Source organism: Salmo trutta, chromosome 32 (assembly GCF_901001165.1).
Source record: "Salmo trutta chromosome 32, fSalTru1.1, whole genome shotgun sequence".
Taxonomy (NCBI): Eukaryota; Metazoa; Chordata; class Actinopteri; order Salmoniformes; family Salmonidae; genus Salmo; species Salmo trutta.
In genome coordinates this window covers 26,817,314-26,845,308 of record NC_042988.1, presented here as the reverse complement: position 1 = coordinate 26,845,308, position 27,995 = coordinate 26,817,314, and the positions used below count along the sequence as shown (strand labels likewise).

The 27,995-nt window shown below is 44.8% G+C and overlaps 3 protein-coding genes across 4 annotated transcripts; 2 read left to right on the top strand and 1 right to left on the bottom strand.

Moving 5' to 3' along the window:
- Positions 1–98: 98 nt before the first annotated feature.
- LOC115171596 (ATP-dependent Clp protease proteolytic subunit, mitochondrial-like) lies at positions 99–6,051 on the bottom strand. Its single transcript, XM_029728575.1, has 7 exons — positions 5,965–6,051; positions 5,330–5,431; positions 5,046–5,117; positions 3,532–3,628; positions 2,800–2,987; positions 2,425–2,530; positions 99–1,103 (listed from the first exon to the last, which is right to left on the bottom strand). The coding sequence occupies exons 1-7, from the start codon at positions 5,974–5,976 to the stop codon at positions 892–894; spliced, it is 789 nt and encodes a 262-aa protein (XP_029584435.1). The 5' UTR covers positions 5,977–6,051; the 3' UTR covers positions 99–891.
- A 571-nt stretch (positions 6,052–6,622) lies between these two features.
- Positions 6,623–12,766, top strand: LOC115171595 (guanine nucleotide-binding protein G(I)/G(S)/G(O) subunit gamma-5-like). The gene is made up of 3 exons (XM_029728574.1): positions 6,623–6,943; positions 10,525–10,651; positions 10,948–12,766. The coding sequence occupies exons 1-2, from the start codon at positions 6,851–6,853 to the stop codon at positions 10,648–10,650; spliced, it is 219 nt and encodes a 72-aa protein (XP_029584434.1). The 5' UTR covers positions 6,623–6,850; the 3' UTR covers position 10,651; positions 10,948–12,766.
- Positions 12,767–13,413: 647 nt separating this feature from the next.
- LOC115171591 (histone-arginine methyltransferase CARM1) lies at positions 13,414–27,712 on the top strand. 2 transcript variants are annotated; one of them, XM_029728566.1, is made up of 16 exons: positions 13,414–13,617; positions 16,149–16,271; positions 16,623–16,729; positions 16,887–16,991; positions 17,160–17,270; positions 17,735–17,912; positions 18,122–18,212; positions 18,419–18,500; positions 19,335–19,420; positions 20,076–20,165; positions 20,539–20,676; positions 24,507–24,596; positions 24,709–24,821; positions 25,260–25,337; positions 25,465–25,533; positions 25,919–27,712. In XM_029728566.1, the coding sequence occupies exons 1-16, from the start codon at positions 13,476–13,478 to the stop codon at positions 26,074–26,076; spliced, it is 1,761 nt and encodes a 586-aa protein (XP_029584426.1). In that variant the 5' UTR covers positions 13,414–13,475; the 3' UTR covers positions 26,077–27,712. The 2 variants fall into 2 exon arrangements, with proteins under 2 accessions (XP_029584426.1, XP_029584425.1); XM_029728565.1 differs by having other exon boundaries at positions 16,146–16,271.
- Positions 27,713–27,995: the final 283 nt, after the last annotated feature.

Genomic DNA, 27,995 nt, shown 5'->3' with positions numbered 1-27,995 from the left:
GATTAAATGCCAGGAATTGTGAAAAACTGAGTTAATGTATTTGGCTAAGGTCTATGTAAACTTCCGACTTCTGTATATTGCAAAAGAAAACGGCTCAGTTGATCTCATCACTGAGACAATCAAAACACTTTACTTGTTAGACTCGATTCACGCGTTGATACAATTATAATCAGTTTTTACATCGGAGCCTGTATTCATAAAGCATTAAGAGTAGGAGTGCTGATCTAGAATCCGTTTTGCCTTGTCTGTCATAATGAATAAGATTGCATGGACAGAAGGAACTGATCCTAGATCAACACTCCTACTCTTAGATGCTTTGAGTACAGGCCCAGGTTGGGTGTGCAACTCAAAGATAATGTATTTTATTCCAGTTCATGAAAATCAACATCACAATTGTGTCATGGCTTGTACAAATAGGGGCTATATTGTTTCCTTCACTGTAGAGATCTGCAGTCTTTGTTTGTGATAAATACAGTGTGCATATTATGGGGGACAGTACAAATCTGAGATTGGTCAAAAATGATCATACTTAAATGTAAATATTCTAACACTGCTGCATTTTGCCTCCTCTCCCAGAGGTTTCTCCAGCACAGAGGTATACAACGCAGGTCCTCTGTTCCAAACCGGCCCCTATCCACCCAGAGCACTTCTGTAGATCAAAGGATTGGACAGGTATAAGCAATATAGTAATAGCTCCACTTTGCCCTCTGGTAGGCTACGCTGTAACATCTCCCATATTAGTATCCACTCCAATACATTTGGATTTACAGGACATCAGCATATTGCTTGCGCCTGTCCAATCCATTCCGATCTACAGAAGTGCCTATAGGTGGGTAGAAGATAGAGGATGGCTTGTGATTGGGTGTGGGACTGCTTCCTGGTAGTCTGAGGTCAGGGTTCGGGTTTGTATGAGGAGGGGAGGCTCTGCTCGGTGGCGGAGGTTTGGGAGGCTGGCGAGGGGCAGATGGCGGTAGGGGGCTCCTTCTGGACCAGCTCTGGGTCGTCCTGGCCTGCCTGGGGAGGATGCACCAACACTCGGTCGATGATCCCAAAGTCCTGTGCCTCAATGGGGCTCATGTAACGATCTCTCTCCATCACACCCTCTGGGAGAAAGAAAACAGAAGGGAATAATTGTACGGTTACGAGTTTTGGTGAAAATGTGCGACACATTGGTGGTGGCTGAGGTGAGTTCACTCTTTAAGTGCTTTGAGTGAGGAAGGACTCAATCATCAAATTACTTAACCTTGAAATAGTGCTTGAATTTAGTTAGGAGTCACTAATTCATATGGGGCTATGGTACATTTTCCATCAGACAATATTACTTAAGACATTTTGAAGAATTTTTTATTGGAATATTAATGTTGCATATTGGGATCTGTTTGGAAATACTTAAGTACGGGCACGTATTAGAAAACAAGACAAGTATAATTTCATGCATTTGAACCCAGGTCTGTGTGGTCCTACGGGTATTAGTCTTATTTCAAAGGCTAAACGATTGAATCAAACCGTCCCGCCCCCCTGGACGCCTTTTCCCCAGAGCTAAACAACCCAATCATGTTCTGCGCATGTTGTGTTAGTCTCTGCCTCATCTTTATGAGCAGCTGAAATAAAAACCCTGCAGCGACTTAAACGAACCCCCCCCCCAAAAAAAATAATATATGTAGGCTATAACTTTCTCTGTCTGTTGTAACTAAGGATATTGAAATGGTACAAACATAAGCACATTGACTCTGTACCGGTACCCCCTGTATATTGTTATTTCACTGCTGCTGTTTATTTGTTACTTTTATTTAATTTTTTAAAATGTACTTAACTTCTTAAAGCATTGTTGGTTAAGAAAAAAAAGTGTTAAGGTCTACTTCACCTGTTGTATTTGGCGCATGTGACAAACAAAATTTGATTTGATTTTGAAGCAGTCTACACATTGCATTGTGGGGCAAAATAACATTAGCTTCTCAATGATCAAGCAACGCCACACGATTTGTACAGCACATGATTGCAATTAGCCAGAGTTGCCCGTTCCACCTCTGTGCAGCTGAAAGTTCTGCACATGTAGACAGTAACCAGAGTTTGACAATGGGCTTGTTTGTAAAGTAGAGAATCCCACACATTCCCAGAAGGGTCGGTTGTTTTGCTATCGAAAAGAGGCGTCCAGAGAATTCGGCCACGCAGCCACTCTGTTGATGTAAGTATTTGAAATTTGTTTTGGCTATTTATAGGAAGTCATAAGAAAATACTTTCAAATAGAAGTAGCTTATTTGGCCACATTATTTGAAAATACACAAAAGTATATTAATAACGAATAAATAATGACGCATGTATTTGAACCCAGGTCTGTCTTCATTGTTTTGAACTTTTGTATGCTTACTCAAGGCTTTTCCCTCTGAGCCAGACTCTACTGAACTGGATGCCTTAGCTACTTACCTATATGTGTCAACAGCTGGCCAGTGTGTTTAGCGTAGAGTTGATTGATCTGTTTCTTTAGCTTCATGATCTCCTCAGCCTGAATGGCGATGTCTGTAGCCTGACCCTAATAACACACAGGAGAGAGAAGACAGATGTCATGTAAAGGCAACTGAGGTGAGGTGTCAAAATACTTTACTCATATTTACATGCCCAATAGCCTATTGACAATCACAGGTCTGGCTTTTGATGGCAACACAAACTAAACCAACCAACAGTTGTACCAGGTTCTCTAACCCCCCCTTATCCCCTTACCTGCCGGAAATCAACCTGCCCCCCCGTCCCAGCTCCTATTCCTGCTGCCTCCCTGGTCCCATTACCCCTTTCCCTCCTTACCCTGGCTCCTCCGGAGGGCTGGTGCACCATGATGCGGGCGTTGGGCAGGGAGTGCCTCATGCCGGCCGTGCCCGAAGCCAGGAGAAGACTGCCCATGCTGGCCGCCTGGCCTACACACCACGTGGAGATTGGGTTGAGGATGTACTGCATGGTGTCGTAGATGGCTAGGCCTGCCGTCACAACACCGCCTGGGGGGGGGAGAAGAGGATAGGAACATCATGGTGAACCAGGATTAATGGTTTGTTGGATTTAGTTCATCGATGTTCCTCTTCTCCCAGACTTTTCTATCTCTCCTTAAAGCTGGAATCCATAGTGGTGAAACTGCCATATCCATTTGCGATATTACAACAAAGACGTTACTTCAAACAAACACTTTTTTCCATCTGACATCATTGCACGCACGATAGAACCAAGTATGTACGATTTTTATTACCACAATGCTGGATGCTCATTTCCTCAAAACAATAACAAATGCGCCTGGGGCTGTTGCGCCTATCATGGATCTCAGCTTTAACGTCGACTTCAAATGAACTTCATTAGGTTAAGGTAAAAATAGTTTCTGACTGCACCCTTTATCTCCTATTACTGTCATCGGATCCATCTGACACTTGTGTTCTCTCTGTCTCTTTCCCCTCCAAGAAACGTGCTTTTTAAATCAAGTAACCATCCCTATCTCGCCAACCATCCCCTGCCACCACCATTTTTGTGGGAGGTTCCCCTCTATTCTCTTACCAGGACTGTTGATGTACATGTGGATGGGTTTGTTGTTGCTTTCTGACTGCAGAAAGAGTAGTTGAGCAATAACCAGACTGGCCACAGAGTCATCAATCTGAAAAAAGGCAGGGGGAGAGGAGAGAGATTAACAAATGAATCTTAACTGCAACAGCAGACTCAGAAATCCAGATGTTTTAATCGGTGTGGGCTTACTTCGATTATGACCTTGCGCCGATAAGCAGAGTAAGTTGTATACATTTTTTTTTTTTTTTTTTACCTTTTATTTAACGAGGCAAGTCTTAAGAACAAATTCTTATTTACAATGACGGACTAGGAACAGTGGGTTAACTGCCTTGTTCAGGGGTAGAACAACAGATTTTTACCTTGTCAGCTCGGGGATTTGATCTAGCAACCATTACTGCCATAATCAGTTTCATATTGAATTATTAGTGTGCATGTAAACATACCCAATGTCTCCTTGTGTAGGTTTTGAATCCCAAACTATTACACACACAGACTTACCGGCCCTATTACAGAGAGTGACACACAGATTATCTGTGTAATGGGGCCGGTAAGCCTATCTGTGTGTCACTGTCTGTAATAGGGCCAGTAAGTCTATTTGTGTGTCACTGTCTGTGTAATGGGGCCGGTAAGCCTGTGACACACAGCGAAACTTACTGGCCCCATTACACAGACAGTGAGACTTACCGGCCCCATTACACCGACACACAGCTAGAATTACCGGCCACATTAGACAGTGACACACAACTAGACTTACTGGCCCTATTACACAAACGGTGACACACAACTAGACTTACCGGCCCCATTACACAAACGGTGACACACAGCTAGAATTACCGGTCCCATTACACAGACAGTGATACACAGTGAGACTTACCGGCCCCATTACACAGACAATGATACACAGTGAGACTTACCGGCCCCATTACACAGACAGTGATACACAGTGAGACTTACCGGTCCCATTACACAGACAGTGATACACAGTGAGACTTACCGGTCCCACTACACAGACAGTGATACACAGTGAGACTTACTGGCCCCATTACACAGACAGTGATACACAGTGAGACTTACCGGCCCCATTACACAGACAGTGATACACAGTGAGACTTACCGGCCCCATTACACAGACAGTGATACACAGCTAGAATTACCGGCCACATTAGACAGTGACACACAACTAGACTTACTGGCCCTATTACACAAACGGTGACACACAGCTAGAATTACCGGTCCCATTACACAAACGGTGACACACAGCTAGAATTACCGGTCCCATTACACAGACAGTGATACACAGTGAGACTTACCGGCCCCATTACACAGACAGTGATACACAGTGAGACTTACCGGCCCCATTACAGACAGTGATACACAGTGAGACTTACCGGTCCCATTACACAGACAGTGATACACAGTGAGACTTACCGGCCCCATTACACAGACAGTGATACACAGTGAGACTTACCGGCCCCATTACACAGACAGTGATACACAGTGAGACTTACCGGCCCCATTACACAGATGATCCTCTCCCTCAGAAGACGAGAGTAGATGTCATACGCCCGCTCTCCTCGACCCTGAGAAAGACAAGGGAAAAGAATTAGGGAAAGAAAGAGGAGGATCTTTGAACAAGGGAAAGCAGCTAGACTAGCTAGGACCAGGAACTGACAGGTGAAAACTACTAACTAAACAGTTCCAAACCAAGAGTGAATCCCAAACCAAGAGTGAATCAAGTTGCATAGAAATGTTGCAGTCCTAAATAGAACTCTGTTGGGGTTCCAATTCTTACCGTCTGCTCCACAACAATAGGTATGAGAGGACTCCTCCATTGAGCACTGTGGTGAATGGTCCTGCGTGACTTTAAAGCTGTCACTCCACATTGTAACACCCTCTAAGAGGGGGATAGAGAGAAAGAGTTAACATTTGTCTCTAAGATCTTAACCTAAGTGTTGGGCAGGTTATTTCAATAATTATATGGAAAAGTTACATTCAGAGATAGCATGGTTATTTTTTTCCACTCTGGCCCCTTGAAGTGTGTTCAAGACAAAGCTTTCAAATGTATTATGATCTTACATCATCTCTGAACATTACACACACTAGAAAATGCTACAGTTACTCATGATTTCACATTAACAGTTAGGGAAATGGTGACAGTGGTTTTCCTTTAAAAAAGTATAATTCAATTTAGCGAGATGGGAATGAGTTAGGTTAGCTACACAACTTTGGTCAAGTTACACAAGTGTGGCTAGCCAGCTAGCTCACTGGCTATTTAATCGTCGCAGGTGCATGATGCATACTATTCATCTGAGTCGAGAATGCACCGCTGAGACAGCAAATAAACATTTGCACATTGTAATCTATATAGCTTACAACACAAACGATGCATTTCCAAAATATGTTTCACTCTTTATCTCCAATACTTACTCGTATAAGCATTGTGATGTCTTGTAACGTTCAATCCCCTGTTTGACCCCAATTTAACCGGAAACAATTCTAATTTGAGCGTAGATCTGTTCCTGAAGTCGCTGAGCAATATTTCTCTGTCATGTGACGAGTTTGTGTTTACAGCCTCGAATATGTGGGCGCTAGATGGCAATGGTGCACAAGAAAAATCCACTAACATAATACTACAGTATTGCTTATCGTTGCCTTGATAATTTTCAGATACCAACTATTATTTAAATACAAAAGCCTACTTGTTATATAAATAATTATACTATTGAATAATAATGTGATGAATAAAGCTTCAAATGAAATGTAATTAAAAGACAGACGTGTGTTGAAGAGCCAAAACTCGTGACATTGTAGGTCTCTATAAATAAGCATTTTAAAAAAGGAGCACATGACGAGACCGTATTTCGCTAATGATATCCTCGTGGTTCTGGGGTTGTTTAGAAAAAGTATCTTTATACAATAGAGAGCCAAGACCATTCTAATAAGATACGTTTCCTTTGATTTACTTCACCATAGCCTACTGTAGGCCTAGAAACCAGTGTATTATTGGTGACACAATATAAAACCCAAAGGAACATTTAATTTTCCGAAAATAGCCCATTCATTTGTTTACCTGACTGATCTATTATTATTATGTTGTTGTTGTTTTTCTTACATGTACACATAAGTGCCTCTACTGATAACCATCTTTAATTGGGGGCAATTCTGAAAGCAGTGGGGAGAACATTGCGCAAAAAGCGGTGCGTTTTTTCAGAGAGGGGGGAGCACTTGAGTCGCAGCGGCCTCATCAGAAAATCTCGTTCTTTCAAGTGATAGCCGGACACTTTCACTTGGCCGTTGGACAGACCTCGCAGACATGTCGAATAACAGCGCAAACAGCAGCAACTTGGTTATCGCTCAGAAGGTGGTAAAACAACTTCGGCTAGAGGCGAGTGTTCGCAGGATCAAGGTAAATAAATTACATTCAGAAAGACTGATCAAAAACTGTTCTGCATTGGGTGTGACTGGCTGACTTGTCAACATGGCCCTTTGGTAACTATTGAAAAGCTATATATTGTGTAAAGTTTGACTATTTTATGGGAAGCATCGCGTTATTTTGTTACTTCCAGGCCATTTGTTTCAAAATGCTGTTCCATTGGAACCATGCCATCTGTTTGCAGAATTGTAACTAACTGCAGCGCTGTCCAGTAGACTAAAGGAGTAGCCTGTAAATTGACGTGCTCGATCGAGCGCCGCCTTTCACCTGTCATGTTACCGAAAGAAAAACGTAAGATTATAATGCGGTTCTAGTTTTGCTGTATGCATAAGTGTTATGGCAAGTCTAGGCTACTCCTCAGCTCTTCACTTAGGTTAACGCCGTTTTGAATGGATGTATTTATGATATATTTAGAAGTGAACGATTTGCTATTAATTGTGCTCTAAGTTAATCATGTGAAATGTGAAGATTTCCTGCTGTAGGCTGTGTAGTCCAGAGAAAGCAAACTGCTCGTGGGCTAGTTTCCGCGAATGGTGCAGCACAGTGGTGGCCTTTGTTGATTGTGGCTGTGACAGTAGTGCGATTGTTGGCCAAATTACTCATTTTAGAGGAGAAAGCCAGATTAGTCCGCAGACCTTAAACCACCCTGGAGCACTCAAGCATGCTGTGCTTTGAAGGGCATATGAGAATGCAGGACAAATATAGGATTTTATCTATAGCCTATGAAATAAGTTTATATCAAATCAAATGTATTTATATAGCCCTTCTTACATCAGCTGATATCTCAAAGTGCTGTACAGAAACCCAGCCTAAAACCCCAAACAGCAAGCAATGCAGGTGTAGAAGCATGGTGGCTAAGAAAAACTCCCTAGAAAGGCCAAAACCTAGGAAGAAACCCAGAGAGGAACCAGGCTATGAGGGGTGGTCAGTCCTCTTCTGGCTGTGCCGGGTGGAGATTATAACAGAACATGGCCAAAATGTTCATAAATGACCAGCATGGTCAAATAATAATAATCACAGTAGTTGTCGAGGGTGCAACAAGTCAGCACCTCAAGAGTAAATGTCAGTTGGCTTTTCATAGCCGATCATTGAGAGTATCTCTACCGCTCCTGCTGTCTCTAGAGAGTTGAAAACAGCAGGTCTGGGACAGGTAGCACATCCGGTGAACAGGTCAGGGTTCCATAGCCGCAGGCAGAAAAGTTGAAACTGGAGCAGCAGCACGGCCAGGTAGACTGGGGACAGCAAGGAGTCATCATGCCAGGTAGTCCTGAGGCATGGTCTTAGGGCTCAGGTCTTCCGAGAGAAAGAAAGAATTAGAGAGAGCATACTTAAATTCACACAGGACACCGGATAAGACAGGAGAAATACTCCAGATATAACAGACTGACCCTAGCCCCCCGACACATAAACTACTGCAGCATAAATACTGGAGGCTGAGACAGGAGGGTTCAGGAGACACTGTGGCCCCATCCGATGATACCCCCGGACAGGACCAAACAGGAAGGATATAACCCCACCCACTATGCCAAAGCACAGCTCCACACCACTAGAGGGATATCTTCAACCACCAACTTACCATCCTGAGACAAGGCCGAGTATAGCCCACAAAGCTCTACGCCACGGCACAACCCAAGGGGGGGCGCCAACCCAGACAGGAAGACCACGTCAGTGACTCAACCCACTCAAGTGACGCACCCCTCCTAGGGACGGCATGGAAGAACACCAATAAGCCAGTGACTCAGCCCCTGTAATAGGGTTAGAGGCAGAGAATCCCAGTGGAGAGAGGGGAACCGGCCAGGCAGAGTCAGCAAGGGCGGTTCGTTGCTCCAGAGCCTTTCCGTTCACTTTCACACTCCTGGGCCACACTACACTCAATCATAGGACCTACTGAAGAGATGAGTCTTCAGTAAAGACTTAAAGGTTGAGACCGAGTCTGCATCTCTCACATGGGTAGGCAGACCATTCCATAAAAATGGAGCTCTATAGGAGAAAGCCCTGCCTCCAGCTGTTTGCTTAGAAATTCTAGGGACAATTAGGAGGCCTGCGTCTTGTGACCGTAGCGTACGTGTAGGTATGTACGGCAGGACCAAATCGGAAAGATAGGTAGGAGCAAGCCCATGTAATGCTTTGTAGGTTAGCAGTAAAACCTTGAAATCAGCCCTTGCCTTAACAGGAAGCCAGTGTAGGGAGGCTAGTACTGGAGTAATATGATCACATTTTTTGGTTCTAGTCAGGATTCTAGCAGCCGTATTTAGCACTAACTGAAGTTTATTTAGTGCTTTATCCGGGTAGCCGGAAAGTAGAGCATTGCAGTAGTCCAACCTAGAAGTAACAAAAGCATGGATTAATTTTTCTGCATCATTTTTGGACAGAAGGTTTCTGATTTTTGCAATGTTACGTAGATGGAAAAAAGCTGTCCTTGAAACAGTCTTGATATGTTCTTCAAAAGAGAGATCAGGGTCCAGAGTAACGCCGAGGTCCTTCACAGTTTTATTTGAGACGACTGTACAACCATCAAGATTAATTGTCAGATTCAACAGAAGATCTCTTTGTTTCTTGGGACCTAGAACAAGCATCTCTGTTTTGTCCGAGTTTAAAAGTAGAACATTTGCAGCCATCCACTTCCTTATGTCTGAAACACAGGCTTCTAGCGAGGGCAATTTTGGGGCTTCACCATGTTTCATTGAAATGTACAGCTGTGTGTCATCCGCATAGCAGTGAAATTTAACATTATGTTTTCTAATAACATCCCCAAGAGGTAAAATATATAGTGAAAACAATAGTGGTCCTAAAACGGAACCTTGAGGAACACCGAAATTTACAGTTGATTTGTCAGAGGACAAACCATTCACAGAGACAAACTGATATCTTTCCGACAAATAAGATCTAAACCAGGCCAGAACTTGTCCGTGTAGACCAATTTGGGTTTCCAATCTCTCCAAAAGAATGTGGTGATCGATGGTATCAAATCGATGGTATTTCGATGGTATTTATACCATATTATCAACTAACTAGATAAATAATAAACTCAATGCATAGCCCATTTGTGACTTGGTCCTAAAGTGCCATCTTGTGTTAATGGGGACAATGTTATTACAATGTTATGACAACTGTTATAGACTTCACCCATGAAACAACCCTCTAGTAAAGTACCAGATCATTATGCTATTGCCGAGTCAAGTCCTAGGTAGGGACTTTAGGAAAATAGCTGATCATTGCTCAGTTTCTCTCACAGTGTGAGCTTGGAGCATATTACTGTAGGTTCATTAAACTGAGTATCAGTAGGAGTATTGTGGCAGAGTGAAAGTGTTGGCCCCTCTATTTATTGATGCGTGGACCAGGTCTCGCTTGAAAAGCTGAGTTAAAGCAAGTAGAAGTTAAGTAGAGCAGGATTGAGCTCAATTTACTTGGAACTTTTTTATAGAAAACTATGACTCATTCTCATGAATGCCCATGACATTGATATGTCATCTTTACAACAGTCTTATGTAGCCTTTATGACACAGAATTAAAGTATAATGGAACTGACAGTGTCTCTCTGTTTCCACTCTCAGGTGTCCCAGGCAGCAGCGGACCTGAAGACCTTCTGCCTGCAGAACGCCCATAAAGACCCTCTCCTCATGGGGGTGCCCTCCAGCGACAACCCCTTCAGACCCCCTAAGTCCTGCGCCCTCTTCTGAGGTGAGATGACAGTCTGATGTGGTAGAGTAGGCTTCAACTAACTCGCTCTCTATCTCTCTCTTCTCTCTCTTTCTTTCACACACAGACACACACTCTCTCTCTCTGTCTCTTTCTGTCCAGCTTTCTTTCTCTACCTTCCTCTCTACCTGTTCCTCACTCTCCTTTTCTCTCTCTGTTTGCTAACCTTTGACCCTTCTGGCTTTAATTGTTACAAAGAGAGCGTAACCAATAGCAGCCATATCTCATCTAACTGCTGTGCCATTGATCTGATCGGACTCTATGCTTTCTCATTGCAGGCGATGGTGATGATGGCAGCTCATAAAACACGTCTGAACATTCCCCAAGGATGCCTTTCTTCTCCAAGCCCCTCGGCGTCTCCTACACCCTTCCCCACCACGTCCAGTCACTGAAGACCTCAATGCCAGAACACAATCACAAGCATTAACCCTATGCTGAGTGAGTTTTGACATGTGTTCTGTTCTGGATTTCTACAGCTCAATAAGGATGACATTTGCAGTCCTTTGTGTGTTGAGATCATTAGAATGAAAGCACTCCTCAAAGTATAAATATGGCAGTCTCAACCCCAACTCTCCCTGTAGTCTCTACCTTTTGTTACTTTTATTTTACTCAAAGTGAAATTGAACTGTATTAGGTTTTACACATTGTTGTTGGTGAGTCTTTTAAAGTGGTTGACCCAATGCCATTACATGAGTATATACTACCGTATCATTGTTGTGAAGCTATGTTCAACACACTACAAGATATTACACCCGAGTTTGATCTCAGAGCTTGTTTTTCAAAATGGTGCTCAGTTGGTTGCAAACACAATGTAAGGTTCCACACAAACTCGCCTTAACACTTTCAATTGTGATTTTCGTCAGGTGAAATTGTGAAGCATTTCGATAAGTGTAATTTATGATTCTCTGCTAAAAGTGTGGTGACTCCATGAGCGTCTCAAGAGAATTGAGTCTTTTGACAGAAATTTTGCGCGCATTCTCATGTGTTAAACACTCGATTACACTGTTAAGATCCTCAGTTGACAGTAAAACCACTGTGATGCAAAATGTAATTAAAAAGAAAATGGTGTTACTATGTCTTGAAAAGAGTGACTCAGAGAGGATGTTAGAGGTTTCTTATGGGTGTTGGCATATAGAGATCTCAAACTCAGGTCATGCAAAAGATCTGTTTCAATGCTGATTTTGTGGTGTTGCTCAGTCAACATCAGAATAACGATATGAAGGATCATAACAAGAATATTAGGATTACTGTACTGACACTATAGATAAGTATAGTTGCTGTGTATCATCATTATAAATAAGCCTGATATCAGGACACTCAGTGGAAAGAGACTGCTACTCCATTGGTGCCTCGAAGTTAAAGTAAGGACACATTATAAATGGTACCTTTTACTCTTTGCGTACTGCTTCAAACTAATGTGCCTTAGTATGTGCCAAATTTCTGGTAATTTAAATGCCCCGATTTATACACGAGACCTGTTGAGGCCTAAATCTTCATTTACTTTCCCACTTGATTAATCAGAAACACTTAAAGAGGACCTGAAGGAGTTGAAAAACAACACCAGAGAATGAGTAATGTTTAGGAACCATACTGTGTTCTTATTACAACATGAAGTGTTGCTAAAAACTGGAGAATAGCCCTTCAACATGTTCCAATACCCAGAAATATGTCTTCAATAATGTCCTCTGACATGACCACTGATAGGCAAAAGGACTAGGCCAACATAGATTTTCAAAGTACTATTAGTCTTGCCTACCAAGTCCTTTCAAAACAGTGGCCATGCAGGAAAGGAGATGGAGGAACGCAAGCTCTTTTCACTATGGTGACAGAGACTGAGCTCTGAATTCCTCTGACGTTATAATAAAGTGAAGATATAACTTTTGAGAACTACAGTGTCCATAATACATGGGGAAACCAGAGCACCTATTTTTACAAATATTAGTCACTGAAATGCTCTGGTGGAAGGATTCATACATGTGGAAAACACTGTCATTCTCTTGTGCCTTAACGTTTTTTTTGGTGTGTGTATTTGTCTTAGAATGGTACCGTGACATGTATTGACTGAATCATTTAATAAATGTATTATTTCACCTTCAACATCTCCTTGAGTCTCATGTTTTATCAAGGAGTTTGTTAAGAGTGGCCCCCTTAAGCTGACTGGCCAGAACACACAAGAGTATCAGTGGTAGGCAACTCCTGTCCTGCAGGGACCTGAGTGTCTGCTGCTTTTCTTTTTCGCCTGGCACTTAATTAATCCACTGATGCCATACCTGGTTTATAAATCAGATGCTGATTTGGAGAGAACAAAAGCCAGCAGACATAAACTCAGGCCCCCGTGGACCAGACTTGCTCATTCCTGTCACATAGAATGCTGCTCAAGCAATACCAGTGCATATTTGGCAATAGTCTGCCAGATAAACTGTATTTAGCCACTGCCCAAAGTTGTAGGTTTTGGTACTTGCTGCATGACATGTTACACAGCAGAACCAATATTATTCATCCAGATTTAACAGACCAGGATACGAAACGCAGCCTGGCTGACAGTCTGACATTTTTATTTAATTCAAACGATTATTCAAGATCCCCTATTTCTCTCTTTGCCCAACTAACTATACTGACTATGCTGAAACAGTGTACAGCAGTGACAACAGAAGTCAGTGCAAAGTCTACTGTATTTGCACTAAGCAGTTTGCCTCTCGGCCACAGAGTGGCGGTAAAGCTGCGTGTATCCCGTTTCCTGTCGTGAGTGCGCGTCCAACGCTGGATGTGAGCGCCACAGTGAGCTGTCTCTTCCCACAGATCGAAGATGGCGGTGTCGGTGTTTCCCGGCGTGCGGCTCCTCTCTATCGGAGACGCAAACGGAGAAATACAGCGTCACTCCGAGCAGCAGCCCCTACGACTGGAGGTGAAAGCCACACAGGACGCGGCCCTGATCAACCTCTCCAACGGTGAGTGGACTTGAGACAGCTCTTCCATACCCCGGTTCGGCCTGGGCTCCTGGTTAACTTACGTTACCCTGGCTAACTAGCCAGAGCTAAATGCTAAAAAGCTATCTAGCTAACCGATGCGAGTGCCTGGTCTTGCACGTGTGTGCGGCTGGGGATTCCACTTCAAAACCGACTGGTTCCACCTATAGAATCTAACGTAATGGGGACTGTTGTTTTCGCTTATCGCTATTAGCTAGCTAGCTAACATAACTTAGTTAGCTAACGTTACTTCTCCAGCACGACAGCGCACACTGTTGGTAGCTTAGCTAACTATAGGTGGTTAGCTTTAGCAAGCTTACTGCGCTCATTTCGTGGCTTGTGGACCACGTTTTTTCTTACCTATCTATTTGTCTTGGGGAATATTCTTTAAAGTATTTATTTAATGCGAAGTAGTCTGTTTTAGCTCACACGAGACGTTTCCTGGACAGCAAGCTAAGTGTGACCAAGCACATTAGATACCCATCTACCCTTGTTTACTAATATCAACTTGCTAACAATTTAGCGCCAGTTTGCCTTTCAATGATGCACTATCCTGCCCCGCAGCTGAGCACGCTAGCCAGCTCGCTACACATTGACGCAGATAGCCAAAGCTAATTGACATGTTAACATGCTCTTTCATTTCCCCCCCCCCCCCCAATAAGCTATCAGCCACACTACGCAATGGTTTGCCCTTAATGCCACATAGTTCTAACAGTTAAAACCAACTGCGTCATATGAGCATTGCCCTCTTTATTAGCTAGTTAAGTAGTTATGATAAAGCAAGATAACATTTGACCCTTTGAGATGGGTATCTTAAAAGTGTGTTTTGTTTTGGAACGTCGTCGTCTTTGCGCACAGATCATGCTAGTAGCGGTGCAAACAAGCAAGCTAACCCCGGTGGCTCGCGCGTGCTACTTTATGGTTATCTAATCTACTGTAGATGCCTAGCTGAGTGAATAAATATCGACAAACGAAATCGTTTAAAAAACATTCTAAATATGAGTCGTTGTGTTTCGATGAGCTAAACCAGGCTCGTATTAGTTATTCATCTTTGTTCTCCCCTGAACAATAGCCAGCTAGTCCCCCACCTCCCTTCTCCCCTGTCGTTCTCTTGTGTGCTCGCGCTGAGCGCTTGCAGCTTTTGTTACACTGTGAGGCACAGATGGATGTCCCTTTCAAGAAGCCGTGATGTCCCTAGTTTTGATACAGTCAAGCTTGGGCTGTGGGGAAAGTGGAAAGGTGTGTGTGGCAGGGTGTTTTTCAAGGTGTCCTATCAAAGTTGTATGATGTGTGTGATTGCTTGGTCCGGTCCATAGGCCCAACTGCCGTTTCCTCTTCCAACATTCCCGTGATGGAAGATAAACGTTTCCACACCAGGCAGGAATGAACTCCCGATTGAATTGCTACATAGTCTCAAGTAATCTGACCAATTTTATGTTTTCCACTTGGAAAAATAACCTCAGTGTCTTGCCACACAATCGTTTTATTTGACCTTTTACTAGGCAAGTCAGTTAAGAACAAATTCTTATTTTCAATGACGGCCTAGGAACAGCAGGTTAACTTAACTGCCTTGTTCAGGGGCAGAACGACAGATTTGTACCTTGTCAGCTCGGGGATTCGAACGGTTACTAGTTCAACGCTCTAACCACTAGGCTACGCTGCCGCCCCTATTTACATCTTGTCCATGAGGGGCAATGCCTTGGCCCAGCAAAAATATCACAGTTTTGCTCTTCACTTTGACAAGTGTATATTATGACCTGACATTACCCAGTTAGAACATTGACATGGCTATCATCCGGTTGTTACATATCTGTAACATGTCTATAGTGAGAGTCCTTGTCCCCCATCTGTCATTGTCATTTCCAACAATGTTCAGCTGTAGGCTTTGTAGACAGGCCACGTCTAGTGGAGAGAGATGGTTGTAGCCTACATATTTTAAAGCATGCACTCTATCTCTCAGCCCTTACATCAAACACACACTTGTTAAGCAACACACACACTCCCGCTCTCATATTTATCGTGGGTTAATCCAGTGTCAATAGCTAGTTTGGTCTGTTAATAAAACATGCTGCATCTGGCTAATCTACTAAGTAACAGCACTAGTCTTAATCCCATCACAACTGCTAGATTAACCCATAGATTATCTCACTGCCATGCGGGCACAGCACTAGACCTACCTTGCCTATATATTGCTTTCACATATCCAGTCTTTAAAACCATGTGATCTTAATCATCCAGGAGTGTGTGTGAAATAGCTTCAACAGAAGAAATTACTCACTTTCCCTGGCTAAAGGAGGTTAAAAATAGCTCTTTGCTTGCTGCTATGGTTGAGATGCTTTAATACTGAGTCAATAAAGCGCTGTGTGTGATCAGGCCAGTTCTGTTAGCATGTTGTTCTTCATGTTGTGTGACGTACGGTAAGCCACGTACTCCTGTGCCACGCTTATTCCATGAATGACCTGTTGTAGGCGTGTTGCCGGGCCCTAACTAATGTATGACTCCTCCCACAGCAGAGGAGACATGCGTGTTCAAGTGTTCGGTCTCCCGGGACACAGAGTGCAGTCGCGTGGGGAAACAGTCGTTCATCATCACGCTGGGCTGCAACAGCGTCCTGCTACAGTTCACCTCACCTGCAGGTAGCTAACCCCCGGCAACCACCTCCGCTCTTTCTCAGAGAATGCTGTCGTTGTCTGTCTGTCTGTTTTTTCCGTCTGTCTTTGACTGCCTGCCAGTAGGCTATATCTGTCTCTGTCATTGACCCTCTGTCTCCTATGTGTCTTTGACTCCCTGTCCTTGTGCACATGTTCCTGTCCTCATAAAGAGATTCTTATTGTTTCTCATACTTGTCTTGCCTCTGTCATCCTTGTGAACTGTTATAATTGGTTATTACCGTGCGTTGGATTTCTCCCCATTATGACTGGCTTAAGACCGTTTATAACTTATGTCTGATTTGTCCTGCTTATAACCTATTATGACTATCTCCTCAGAGTTCTCATCGTTCTATAACCTCCTGAAGAACTGCCGCGGCCACAGTGGAGAGCAGTCGGTCTTCAGTGACAGGACAGAGGAATCATCTGCAGTACAGTACTTCCAGGTGCACACGCAGAATCTGCCATGCATTGCAATAATTCATTTATTCCAACCTTTATTAGTTCAGTGACTATATTAAAACACCTCATGAAAAATAATCTGTTCTGTCACTTTATTTTCCTTTCTCTCCCTTGTTCTCTCTCTCTCCTTCGCTCCTCCAGTTCTATGGCTACCTCTCCCAGCAGCAGAACATGATGCAGGACTACGTCAGGACAGGAACCTATCAGAGGGCCATCCTCCAGAACCACACTGACTTCAAGGACAAGGTCCTGATGCACTGTCCTGGGACTTAAATATAGCTTGTTCTGAATTGAGTCCTTTGCTGTATTTGAAACTAAACTGTTGTTTAATTGGTTTGGGCAGTAGACACTGTTGTATTTCATTGATGTCTTTATCAGGGATGAATTAGAATCCATTCCCCTCTCTCTCTCTAGGTGGTGTTGGATGTGGGCTGTGGTTCAGGGATTCTGTCGTTCTTTGCTGCTCAGGCTGGGGCCAGGAAGGTCTACGCTGTGGAGGCCAGCACCATGGCCCAGCACGCAGAGGTAACACACACTAAACTATGTTGAAATTAAGTGACCTATATATTTTCAATTAACTGCACTTTTTCTGTCCCGCAAATTGATTTTGACAAACTAATCTGTGCAGTCCTCTGTTGAATTTCAAAAGCCCTCATGCTGAAAAGTTTGCCACCCCTGCTCTAACCCTATCCTCTTCTTGACATGCTATGTAGCCATAAGTCTGGCAGATGTATCAGTGTCACTCTAATACACACACACACACTAACCCTCTGGTGTCCCCTCCACTAGATCCGGAGGAACTCTAACCCTCTGGTGTCCCTTCAATTAGGTCCGGGTGAACTCTAACCCTCTGGTGTCCCCTCCACTAGGTCCTGGTGAACTCTACTCCTCTGGTGTCCCTTCCACTAGGTCCTGGTGAACACTAATCCTCTGGTGTCCCTTCCACTAGGTCCTGGTGAACACTAACCCTCTGGTGTCCCCTCTACTAGGTCCTGGTGAACACTAACCGTCTGGGGGACCGTGTGGTGGTGATCCCTGGTAAAGTAGAGGAGGTTACGCTACCTGAGCAGGTGGACATCATCATCTCAGAGCCCATGGGCTACATGCTCTTCAACGAGAGGATGCTAGAGAGCTACCTCCACGCCAAGAAGTTCCTCAAGCCTAGCGGTGAGACAGGGAAGGTTGGAGGGAGATCATAGAAAGGGGTAGAGTGGGAGGGAAGGAGAAAGGGAGAACATGTCAAAAGGTCTGACGATTATTTTGAATCCCAAGCAGTAAATAATATTAAAGTCTACATTTTAAAACTGAGAGGCAGATTCATCATGACTAGCCACTGGTGATTGTACCATCATTAACTGACTTCATGTGTGTCGCAGGTAAAATGTTCCCCACCATCGGTGACGTGCACCTGGCCCCCTTCACAGACGAACAGCTCTACATGGAGCAGTTCACCAAGGCCAACTTCTGGTGGGTAGGAGGGGAGGGAGGAGAGAAACAGGGAGAGTAGGAGGAAGGATGGGGTTGGAGGGACGGAGGGACGGAGGGGGAAATGGCAAGAGAAGAAGCTCGGAGTGGAAGCAGTGAATGTACGGAGATATCAGTCACTTTTCATTGGGCTGCTGTAGTTGATGGGATTGAGTTGATGATAATGATTCTCTCACTCCCTCATTCAGGTACCAGCCTTCCTTCCATGGTGTGGACCTCTCAGCCCTGCGAGGCGCAGCGGTGGACGAGTACTTTCGCCAGCCCATTGTGGTACGTAGAATTCTCAATTATATGTCAGCCTCTTGAACGCCTATCTTCTGACATTGCCTGCACCTCCCACCATGTCGATTAAAGCGATTACCCCCCCCCCCCCCCAAGATGATCGGGGTGCAGGGGGGTCGGTTAACTAGGAAATGTATATGGGAGGGGTGTTTAAGGCCTGAAATAGTCAGGGGTTATGTGGGGACGAGCTGTTTGTGGAAAATTGGGTTGTATAGTACGGACTGGCCTGTGTGTTTGTTTATGTCTAAGGGTGGTACATGAGGTGTGTGTGTTTATGGGCAAACGCTGATGCAGGATAGGAGATTGACTGTATGGGAGTGTGTGTTTGTGGTAGAAGATACCACCGTCACTCTGTGTGTGTTATGACGGCTGGGATAAATAAGTTGGATGCTGTCTGAGTTGAGGATCCCAATGTTTTCGCCCAGTCCAGCTCCCCCAGTCTAACACCACAGAACCAACAGTGAGGTTTCAGCAGTACTATCACTGCTCATAAGGGGTATTCATTGAATTCATCTCAACCCTTTTATCACACACAGCGACATACCACACACACATCATTTTCCAGCGGTAGTCATCTGGGTAGGCCTCCTCCGTGCCTGCTCCTCTGTTACTCTGCTGGGAGAGCCAGGCCCGGCCGGAGTGCCTGGTTCTGGGTACAGCCTCTGTTCTAGATCAGTAAATTAAGGCATAGACTGTCTTCGTACCCACTCTAGCCAATGCTGCCGTAAAACATTTCTACCTCACTGGGACTTACCTGGATACTCTTGCTTCCCTCTTCCCCGTCTCTCTCCTTCCTCCTTTTTCTTTCCCTCCCCCTCTCAGGACACATTTGATATCCGTATCTTGATGGCCAAGTCTGTCAAATACACAGTTAACTTCCTGGAGGCCAAAGAGGAGGATTTGTACAGGTCTGTGTGCGCCGTCTGTCTGTCTGTTATTCCCTCATATTTATTATTGAATTGTTATTCATAGATTGAGTTGAGAATTGAGATGCGTAGATACATGTTACTGAATGTGGGGATGTCCTACTTCTCTAATATGGGGCTACTTGCGATTTTGAATTTCCTACATCAGCAAAAATACTACATAATTCCTTCTAGTGTGTAAAAATATCCTTAAAGCAGCAAGACTCTTAGTAGAAAGATAACAAAGCGAATTCCCCACCCTTCTTTATGTAAAAAGCGGAGGGATGGGGCTGGAGAAATGTAACCACTCTCAAATTCATAGACTGAGCTATGGATGCAAGGACTGACCATCCATGATATCAAAATTATAGTTTTAACCATGTTTTGATTATATATATTGTTTACATTTACTTTGTTTACAAACATTGGAGTTAAACAAACTTATATTTTGGGTTCTGATGGAGTGTGCCAGTTGAACTAAGCTCATGAGGCATTTATAAATTATATTCTTCAAGACTCAGTGGGTATATATCATTAATTTATAAGTCCAAAAAATGGATGCAGCAACAGCTGATTGCCCCTTTAACGAGACCAACACTTATCCCACTCTTTTCTCTCTTTCCCTCTCTCTTCCCTTCTCTCTCGCTCTCTCTTTCAGGATAGAGATTCCCTTTAAGTTCCATATGATGCACTCAGGGCTGGTGCACGGCCTGGCCTTCTGGTTCGACGTAGCGTTCATGGGATCAATGTAAGTCGGCCTGAGCTGCCTTAACCAGGGCAGAAGTGTGTGTGGGGTCAGGAGTAAAATTTGATCACTTGATTCCAGGACTCTTGACCCATATGGATGCTGACTATAGCTACACCGTCACTTTCCTTTTTCTTTCATCACTTGTTTTTTTACTTTTTTTTCTCACAGACATTGTTATAAACACAAAGACAGAAAGTGGGTGCAACTTAAAAGCAATACAATATTGTACAATACATTCACTATAGAAACATTTCACAATAAGTTGTAAATGGCTGTTCATACTGAATATCTGACCATGCTTGTACTGTAGTAGGATGACGCTGATTGAACCTTAAAGTATCCTGACCTCTAACCCCCCTCCCTCTCTCTGCAGGGTGACAGTGTGGCTCTCTACAGCCCCCACAGAGCCCCTGACCCACTGGTACCAGGTCCGCTGTCTGCTCCAGTCACCCCTCTTCACCAAGGCAGGAGACACACTCTCCGGCACAGCACTGCTCATCGCCAACAAGAGGTGAGGGACTGTAGAGGGATCTACTGGGGGTCTGTTGGGGATGGGAGGCTTTGGTGTTAGTGTGTTGTCATTCACCTCTAGGCCCAGGCTTGTTATATTATGACACTTCTGAATGAATGTGTGTGTAGGTGATATACAGTGAGCTCCAAAAGTATTGGGACAGCAACAATTATTTTAAAACATTGCCTCATACAATGACTATGGGGATAAAGTGCAGACTGTCAGCTTTAATTTCAGGGTATTTTCATCCATATCGGGTGAACAGTTTGTGCCCAATTGAAATGAATGGTAAATAATGAATTGTCACTTTTATTGTAAATAATAGAATGTTTCTAAATACTGTGGATGCTACCATGGTTACATATAATTTGAATGAATTGTAAATAATGATGAGTGAGGAAGTTAGTGTAACCTCATGCTAACCTCTCACCACTACAATAACAGGGGAGGTTAGCATTTGGTGGGGTGGGGGGTCGTGGAAGATATTTGTGCGTCTGCAACCTCATGTATCAAAACAGCAAAATGTCTCACTGCCCCAGTACTTTTGGAGATCACTGTCGCAATACTTTTGGAGCTACCCAGTGCCTTCGGAAACTATTCAGATCCCTTGACTTTTTCTACATTTTGTTAGGTTATAGCCTAACTCTAAAATGTATTAAATAAAAAAAAATCTCAGCAATTTACACACACCAGCCCATAATGACAAAGTGAAAACAAGTTTGTTGAAGTGTTTGCAAATTTATTTTAAAAAATACATAAACTTACCTTATTTACGTAAGTATTCTGACCCTTTGCTATGAGACTCGAAATTGAGCTCAGATGCACCCTGTTTCCATTGATCATCCTTGAGCTGTTTCTACACCTTAAATTGGAGTCCACCTGTGGTAAATTCAATTGATTGGACATGATTTGGAAAGGAACACACCTGTCTATATAAGATCTGACAGTTGACAATGCATGTCAAAGCAAAAACCAAGCCATGAGGTTGAAGGAATTGTCTGTAGAGCTCCGAGACAGGATTGTGTCGAGGCACAGATCTGGAGAAGGGTACCAAAACATTTCTGCACTATTGAAGGTCCCCAAGAACACAGTGGCCTCCATCATTCTTAAATGGAAGAAGTTTGGAACCACCAAGACTCTTACTGGAGCTGGCCTCCCAGCCAAGCTGAGCAATCGGGGGAGAAGGGCCTGGGTCAGGGTGGTGACCAAGAACCCGATGGTCACTCTGACAGAGCTCCAGAGTTCATCTGTAGAGATGGGAGAACCTTCCAGAAGGACAACCATCTCTGCAGCACTCCACCAATCAGGCCTTAATAGTTGTGGCCAGATGGAAGCCACTCTTCATTAAAATGCACATGACAGCCTGCTTGGAGTTTGCCAAAAAGCACCTAAAGGACTCTCAGACCATGAGAAACAAAATTCTCTGGTCTGATGAAACCAAGATTGAACTCTTTGGCCCAAATGCCAAGTGTCACATCTGGAGGAAACCTGGCACCATCCCTACGGTAAAGCATGGCGGTGGCAGCATCATGCTGTGGGGATGTTTTTCAGAGGCAGTGACTGGGAGACTAGTCAGGATCGAGGTAAAAATGAACAAAGCAAAGTTCAGAGATCCTTGATGAAAACCAGATCTAGAGCACTCAGACTGCGGCGAAGGTTCACCTTCCAACAGGACAACAACTCTAAGCACACAGCCAAGACAACGCAGGCGTGGCTTCGGGACAAGTCTCTGAATGTCCTTGAGTGGCCCAGCCAGAGTCCAGACTTTAACCCGATCAAACATGTCTGTAGAGACAAGAAAATCATATCAAATTGTGAAACTGTGAAATGCATACTTACAAGTCCTTAACCAACAATGCAGTTTTAAGAAAATACCAATTTTAAAAAAGTATGACATAAGAATAACTAATAATTAAAGAGCAGCAGTAAATAACAATAACAATGGCTAAATACAGGGGGTAGCGGTACAGAGTCAATGTGTGGGGGCACCTACGTCAAGGTAATTGACGTAATATGTACATGTAGGTAGAGTTATTAAAGTGACTATGCATGGATAATAACAGAGAGTAGCAGCAGTGTAGAGGGGGGGGGGGGGTCGGCAATGCAAATAGTCTAGGTAGCCATTTGATTAGCTGTTCAGGAGTCTTATGGCTTAGGGGTAGAAGCCTCTTGGACCTAGACTTGGCGCTCCGGGACCGCTTGCCGTGCGGTAGCAGAGAAAACAGTCTGAGTAGGGTGGCTGGAGTCTTTGACAATTTTTAGGGCCTTCCGCTGAAACCGCCTGGTATAGAAATCCTGGGTGGCAGGAAGCTTGGCACCAGTGATGTACTGGGCCGTACGCACTACCCTCTGTAGTGCCTTGCGGTCGGAGGCCAAGCAGTTGCCATACCAGGCAGTGATGCAACCCGTCAGGATGCTCTCGATGGTGCAGCTGGCAGCTTGTAGAACCTTTTTGAGGATCTGAGGACCCATGACAAATCTTTTCAGCCTCCTGAGGGGGAATAGGTTTTGTCATGCCCTCTTCACGGATGCCTTGGTGTGTGTGCTTGGACCATGTTAGTTTGTTGGTGATGTGGATGCCAAGGAACTTGAAGCTCTCAACCTGCTCCACTACAGCCCGTTGATGAGAATGGGGGCATGCTCAGTCCTCCTTTTCCTGTAGTCCTCAAGCATCTCCTTTGTCTTGATCACATTGAGGGAGAGGTTGTTCTCCTTGCACCGCACGGTCAGGTCTCTGACCTCTTCCTTATAGGCTGTCTCAACGTTGTCGGTGGTCAGGCCTACCGCTGTTGTCATCGGCAAACTTAATGATGGTGTTGGAGTCGTGCATGGCCGTGCAGTCATGAGTGAACAGGGAGTACAGGAGGGGACTAAGCACGCACCCCTGAGGGGCCCCCATGTTGAGGATCAGCGTGGCGGATGTGTTGTCACCTGCCCTTACCACCTGGGGGTGGCCTGTCAGGAAGTCCAAGATCCAGTTGCAGAGAGGTGTTTAGTCCCAGGGTCCTGAGCTTAGTGATGAGCTTTGAGGGCACTATGGTGTTGAACGCTGAGATGTGGTCAATGAATAGCATTCTCACATAGGTGTTCCTTTTGTCCAGGTGGGACTGGGCAGTGTGGAGTACAATAGAGATTGCATCATCTGTGGATCTTTTGGTGCAGTATGCAAATTGGAGTGGGGTTAATGGTGTTGATGTGAGCCATGACTAGCCTTTCAAAGCACTTCATGGCTACAGACGTGAGTGCTACGGGTTGCTAGTCATTTAGGCAGGTTACCTTAAGTGTTCTTGGGCACAGGGACTATGGTGGTCTGCTGTGCAGCAACGCTCCCCATCCAACCTGACAGAGCTTGATAGGATCTGCAGAGAAGAATGGGAGAAACACCCCAAATACAGGTGTGCCAAGCTTGTAGTGTCCTACCCAAGAAGACTTTAGGCTATAATTGCTGCCAAAGGTGCTTCAACAAAGTACTTAGTAAAGGATTTGAATACTTATGTAAATGTCATATTTCAGTTTTTTTAAATAATATAAATCAGGAAAAATGTCTACAAACTTGTTTTTGCTTTGTCATTATGGGGTATTGTGTTTAGATTGAGGGATAATAAAAAAAAAAATCTGTGTAACAAAATGTGGAAAACGTCAAGGGGTCTGAATACCTTCCAAAAGCACTGTATATATGTGTGTTACAGATGTGTGCTTTCTGAATCTGTGCTTCTCTGTCTGTCTGTGTTGGTCTGTGTTTAATCTATCCACCTCCCTTCTCACCTCCTCCCATACCAACCCCCGGCTCTCCTCCCATACCAATCCCCGGCTCTCTTCCCTCCTCACAGACAAAGCTACGACATCAGTATTGTTGCCCAGGTGGACCAGACAGGCTCCAAGTCCAGCAACCTCCTGGACTTGAAGAACCCCTTTTTCAGGTGAGTTGGTCTGTTCCGCTGCCCTCGGCCTGTGCCATTCAGGATAACGAGGGGGGAAGGGGAGCTCCCTCTCATGGCGTGTATGTTGTTGTGTATGTGTGTGTTTTTGTAGGTACACAGGCAGCACCCCCACCCCCCCTCCTGGGTCGCACTACACCTCCCCCTCTGAGACCATGTGGAACACTGGGGGGGCCTACAGCATGAGCCAGGGCATGGCTGTGTCAGGTAAATACACACACATAGAGGACACCGGTAGAGGACACACACACAGAGGACATACCCACACACACTGCATGGGGCAGAACCCACACACACACACTGCATGAGGCAGAACAATGCTGTGACAGGTAAACACACAGACGATACACACACAATCTGACCCAGGATAGCATCATCAGGCGAAAGGCATCCATACAACATCATGACCAAATGTCTTACTAAACTGTAGGGATATCACAGAATAGATCAGGCTAACAGAGCAGCTGATAGGCGGGGGATGCATGCTCTCTCTGAGGGGAAAACGGTGTGTGAGAGAGAAAGGATGCTTACGCTTCTCCTGTGCTTTTCTCCCATTTCGCTCCTTCTCTCTCCATCTCTCTCATTCTCTCTCCTCCCCATCTCACTCTCTTCCCCGTCTCATCCTTTCATCTCTCTCTCTCTCAGGGATGCCTACAGCCTATGACCTCAGTACGGTCATGGGCAGCGGCTCGACGGTGTCCCACAACAACCTCATCCCCCTCGGTAGGATACTACGGACTGATGGACTGACTGACAGACAAGCACAGACCGTGTGACTGACTGTATGTGTTTGCACGTTTGTGTGTGCGTTAATACACAGTCTCACTATTTCCTCTGTTCCCGCCCTCAGTGAACACAGGGATAGTGAATCACACCCACTCCAGGATGGGCTCCATCATGAGCACCGGAATCGTCCAGGGTACGTCTCTTTATACACTATACAAGGGTTTCCCAAACCCGGTCCTGCCCCCCCCAGTGCACGTTTTTATTTTTGCCCTTGCACTACACAGCTGATTTTAAAGAATGAACTCCTCATCAAGCTTTGATTATTTGAATCAGCTGTGTAGTGCTAGAGCAAAAACCAAAACGTGCACCCGGGCGGGGGGGGCAGGACAGAGTTTGGGAAACCCTGCACTAAACTACATCAGGTCAAGTTTCTGAACGCCTATCATTTGTGTAAATGGAGTGGATGGATTCTGAAGTGTGACATAGTTGGTCCACAACTAATCAATTGAAGGTGATAACACTCTTTCCCTCTCTCTCCCATTTTCTCCCCCTCAATCTTTCCCCCCCCATCTCCCCAGGAGCTTCTACTGGCCAATCAGGTCCTAGCAGCAGCAGCAGCTCTAACCAACAGCAGCAGCATTATCCCGTCACCAACCAGTTCACCATGGGGGGACCCGCCATCTCCATGGCCTCTCCCATGGCCATCCCTAGTAACACCATGCATTATGGGAGTTAAGACCTCGTCACCCTTCACCTCCGAACCCCTGCATGACCTCTACTAGCACCTCCCCCCGACCAACCACAGCCAGAACCAGAATACCAAAACCAGTGCTGTCGTGTTGTCCCTTCAGCACCTTCCTTTCTCCTTTACTGTCCATCTCTCTATCACTGGAGTTATTCTCTCATAACCGTCCCTCCCCGCCGCTGTCTCCATTTTGAGAGCTGTTCCCCGTCTCCCTCCCTCTCGTCATCGTGCAGCAGCTGCTATGATATCACCAGTCCAGCCAGAGGGTGGCAGCACCTCTACGTTCAACTGACAGACTGATCAGCACAAAGAATTGGCAGTTTTTCCTGAATGGAGAGCTGAACTGAACTTTGTTTGACTGGACCTTTTTATGCTTTACAGACACATGTACACCTACACACACACATTGAACACAGAGACTTTTGTTGCAAAGAATAACTCATTGTACGACTGTACAGCAGGTATCATCTCCTTTATCTGGGTTCCCTCCCTCCTTCTCCTCCCTTTTGGACATTCCACCTCCCCTAGTACCAGTGTGATGCCCCACCCTTCCCCTCATCCACCAAACAAACACCCAACCCCATCCACTACAGCCAGTCGCTATCCCCCCTCCCCTTATCGCTGGATTGGATGTCCCCCACTACAGATCTGCACTGAAAGGACGGTGCTTTCCTGCACAGTAGAACACCCCTCACTGACGCCATTTTGTTTTCATAGAGGCACTTCTCCACCTGCCTGTAGAGCCTCTCTCCTTAAACGGCCCCATTCCAGAGCGATAGCTAGCTCCACCCCCCCGCCTCCCCCAAGGTGTTTGTCTGGTCATCCATAGTGGTAGTCTTTAGCCCAGTAGACCTAGGCTATCTCAAAAGGACACCCTATTCCATATACAGTGCTCTACTTTTTGACTAGAGCCACATGGACAAATGAAGTGCACTGTATAGAGACTAGGGTGTCATTTGAGACGTAGCCTAGATGTCAGTGTGTAGATCTTGACGAACACCAACTCTGGAACTCTGTTAGAACCTCACCTCCGATTTACTTGTGAGGTGTGTTGTCCAAAGCCAATAAGCTTCGAGGACACAGCAGCAGACCCGGCCCCCCACTGCCCTTCATAGCCAATCAGGGTTGCAGTGAGCCGATGGTATTGGTGGAAGCAGGATGAACCCACAGAAAGACAGACTGACAGTATGGACCAAGGACACTGATGTCGGCCGTTGGAGCAGCTGTATCCTAGTTTACATTCTTCCCCGGATTCCTTTCCTTCATTTTGAGACTGCCGTTCAGACTGAGTTGGGGAGTTTGGGAGTCACCTTTTTCCTCCTCACTACATAGGATATCCAGACTCTAACATATCTAAACCTCTCCTCCCTCCTTTCCCGGGCAAGTTGATTGCCCAACCTTCAGACAAAGACTTAATGGACATGTATGCATTGCTTCCAGTCACAATTTGTGGACTGAGTTTAATTACATTTTTTTTGATTTAGCAAGTTTTATGAAGAGAAAATGTCTTGCTAGTTTGTAGGGTTAACTTTTCAGTTGTCTTTATTTCTTTCACAGAAAAGCAACAAACAAAAAAGTATAAAAGGAGTAAATTAAATGTTGGTGGAGAAGTCCCCAAAAAAACTTTGGATCAGGTCTTATAATTAACTTGAGATATTAGTTCGAATTTTAACACCAATGTTGTGATAGTTGCTAGCTTGCATTCAAACACTACTTTTTCTCTGGGACCTCAATTGATGGAAAGTGCATCAGGAAGACTGTGCCGTCTCCTGTTCATTGTTTTTATTGCTCGAGGTAAGAAATTGCCACAGATCTAGGATCAGATTTTCCTAACCAAAACCAGCAGTTAAGGACAACTAATGAAATCTGATTTTATAACGTCAAATCCTGAGCCTACATGGTCGTGCCCA

What these genes read in the sequence shown, in the direction of transcription:
- LOC115171596 (XM_029728575.1), bottom strand. An exon ending in CTATTGTTGTGGAGCAGACG is followed by an intron (nt 5,118 to 5,329) that starts GTAAGAATTGGA and finishes TGTCTTTCTCAG; the next exon opens with GGTCGAGGAGAGCGGGCGTA. An exon ending in TCATCTGTGTAATGGGGCCG is followed by an intron (nt 3,629 to 5,045) that starts GTAAGTCTCACT and finishes GCCTTTTTTCAG; the next exon opens with ATTGATGACTCTGTGGCCAG.
- LOC115171595 (XM_029728574.1), top strand. Translation starts at nt 6,851, where the DNA reads ATGTCGAATAACAGCGCAAACAGCAGCAACTTGGTTATCGCTCAGAAG. An exon ending in CGAGTGTTCGCAGGATCAAG is followed by an intron (nt 6,944 to 10,524) that starts GTAAATAAATTA and finishes TTCCACTCTCAG; the next exon opens with GTGTCCCAGGCAGCAGCGGA.
- LOC115171591 (XM_029728565.1), top strand. Translation starts at nt 13,476, where the DNA reads ATGGCGGTGTCGGTGTTTCCCGGCGTGCGGCTCCTCTCTATCGGAGAC. An exon ending in ACAGTTCACCTCACCTGCAG is followed by an intron (nt 16,272 to 16,622) that starts GTAGCTAACCCC and finishes CTATCTCCTCAG; the next exon opens with AGTTCTCATCGTTCTATAAC. An exon ending in GAAGTTCCTCAAGCCTAGCG is followed by an intron (nt 17,913 to 18,121) that starts GTGAGACAGGGA and finishes TGTGTGTCGCAG; the next exon opens with GTAAAATGTTCCCCACCATC.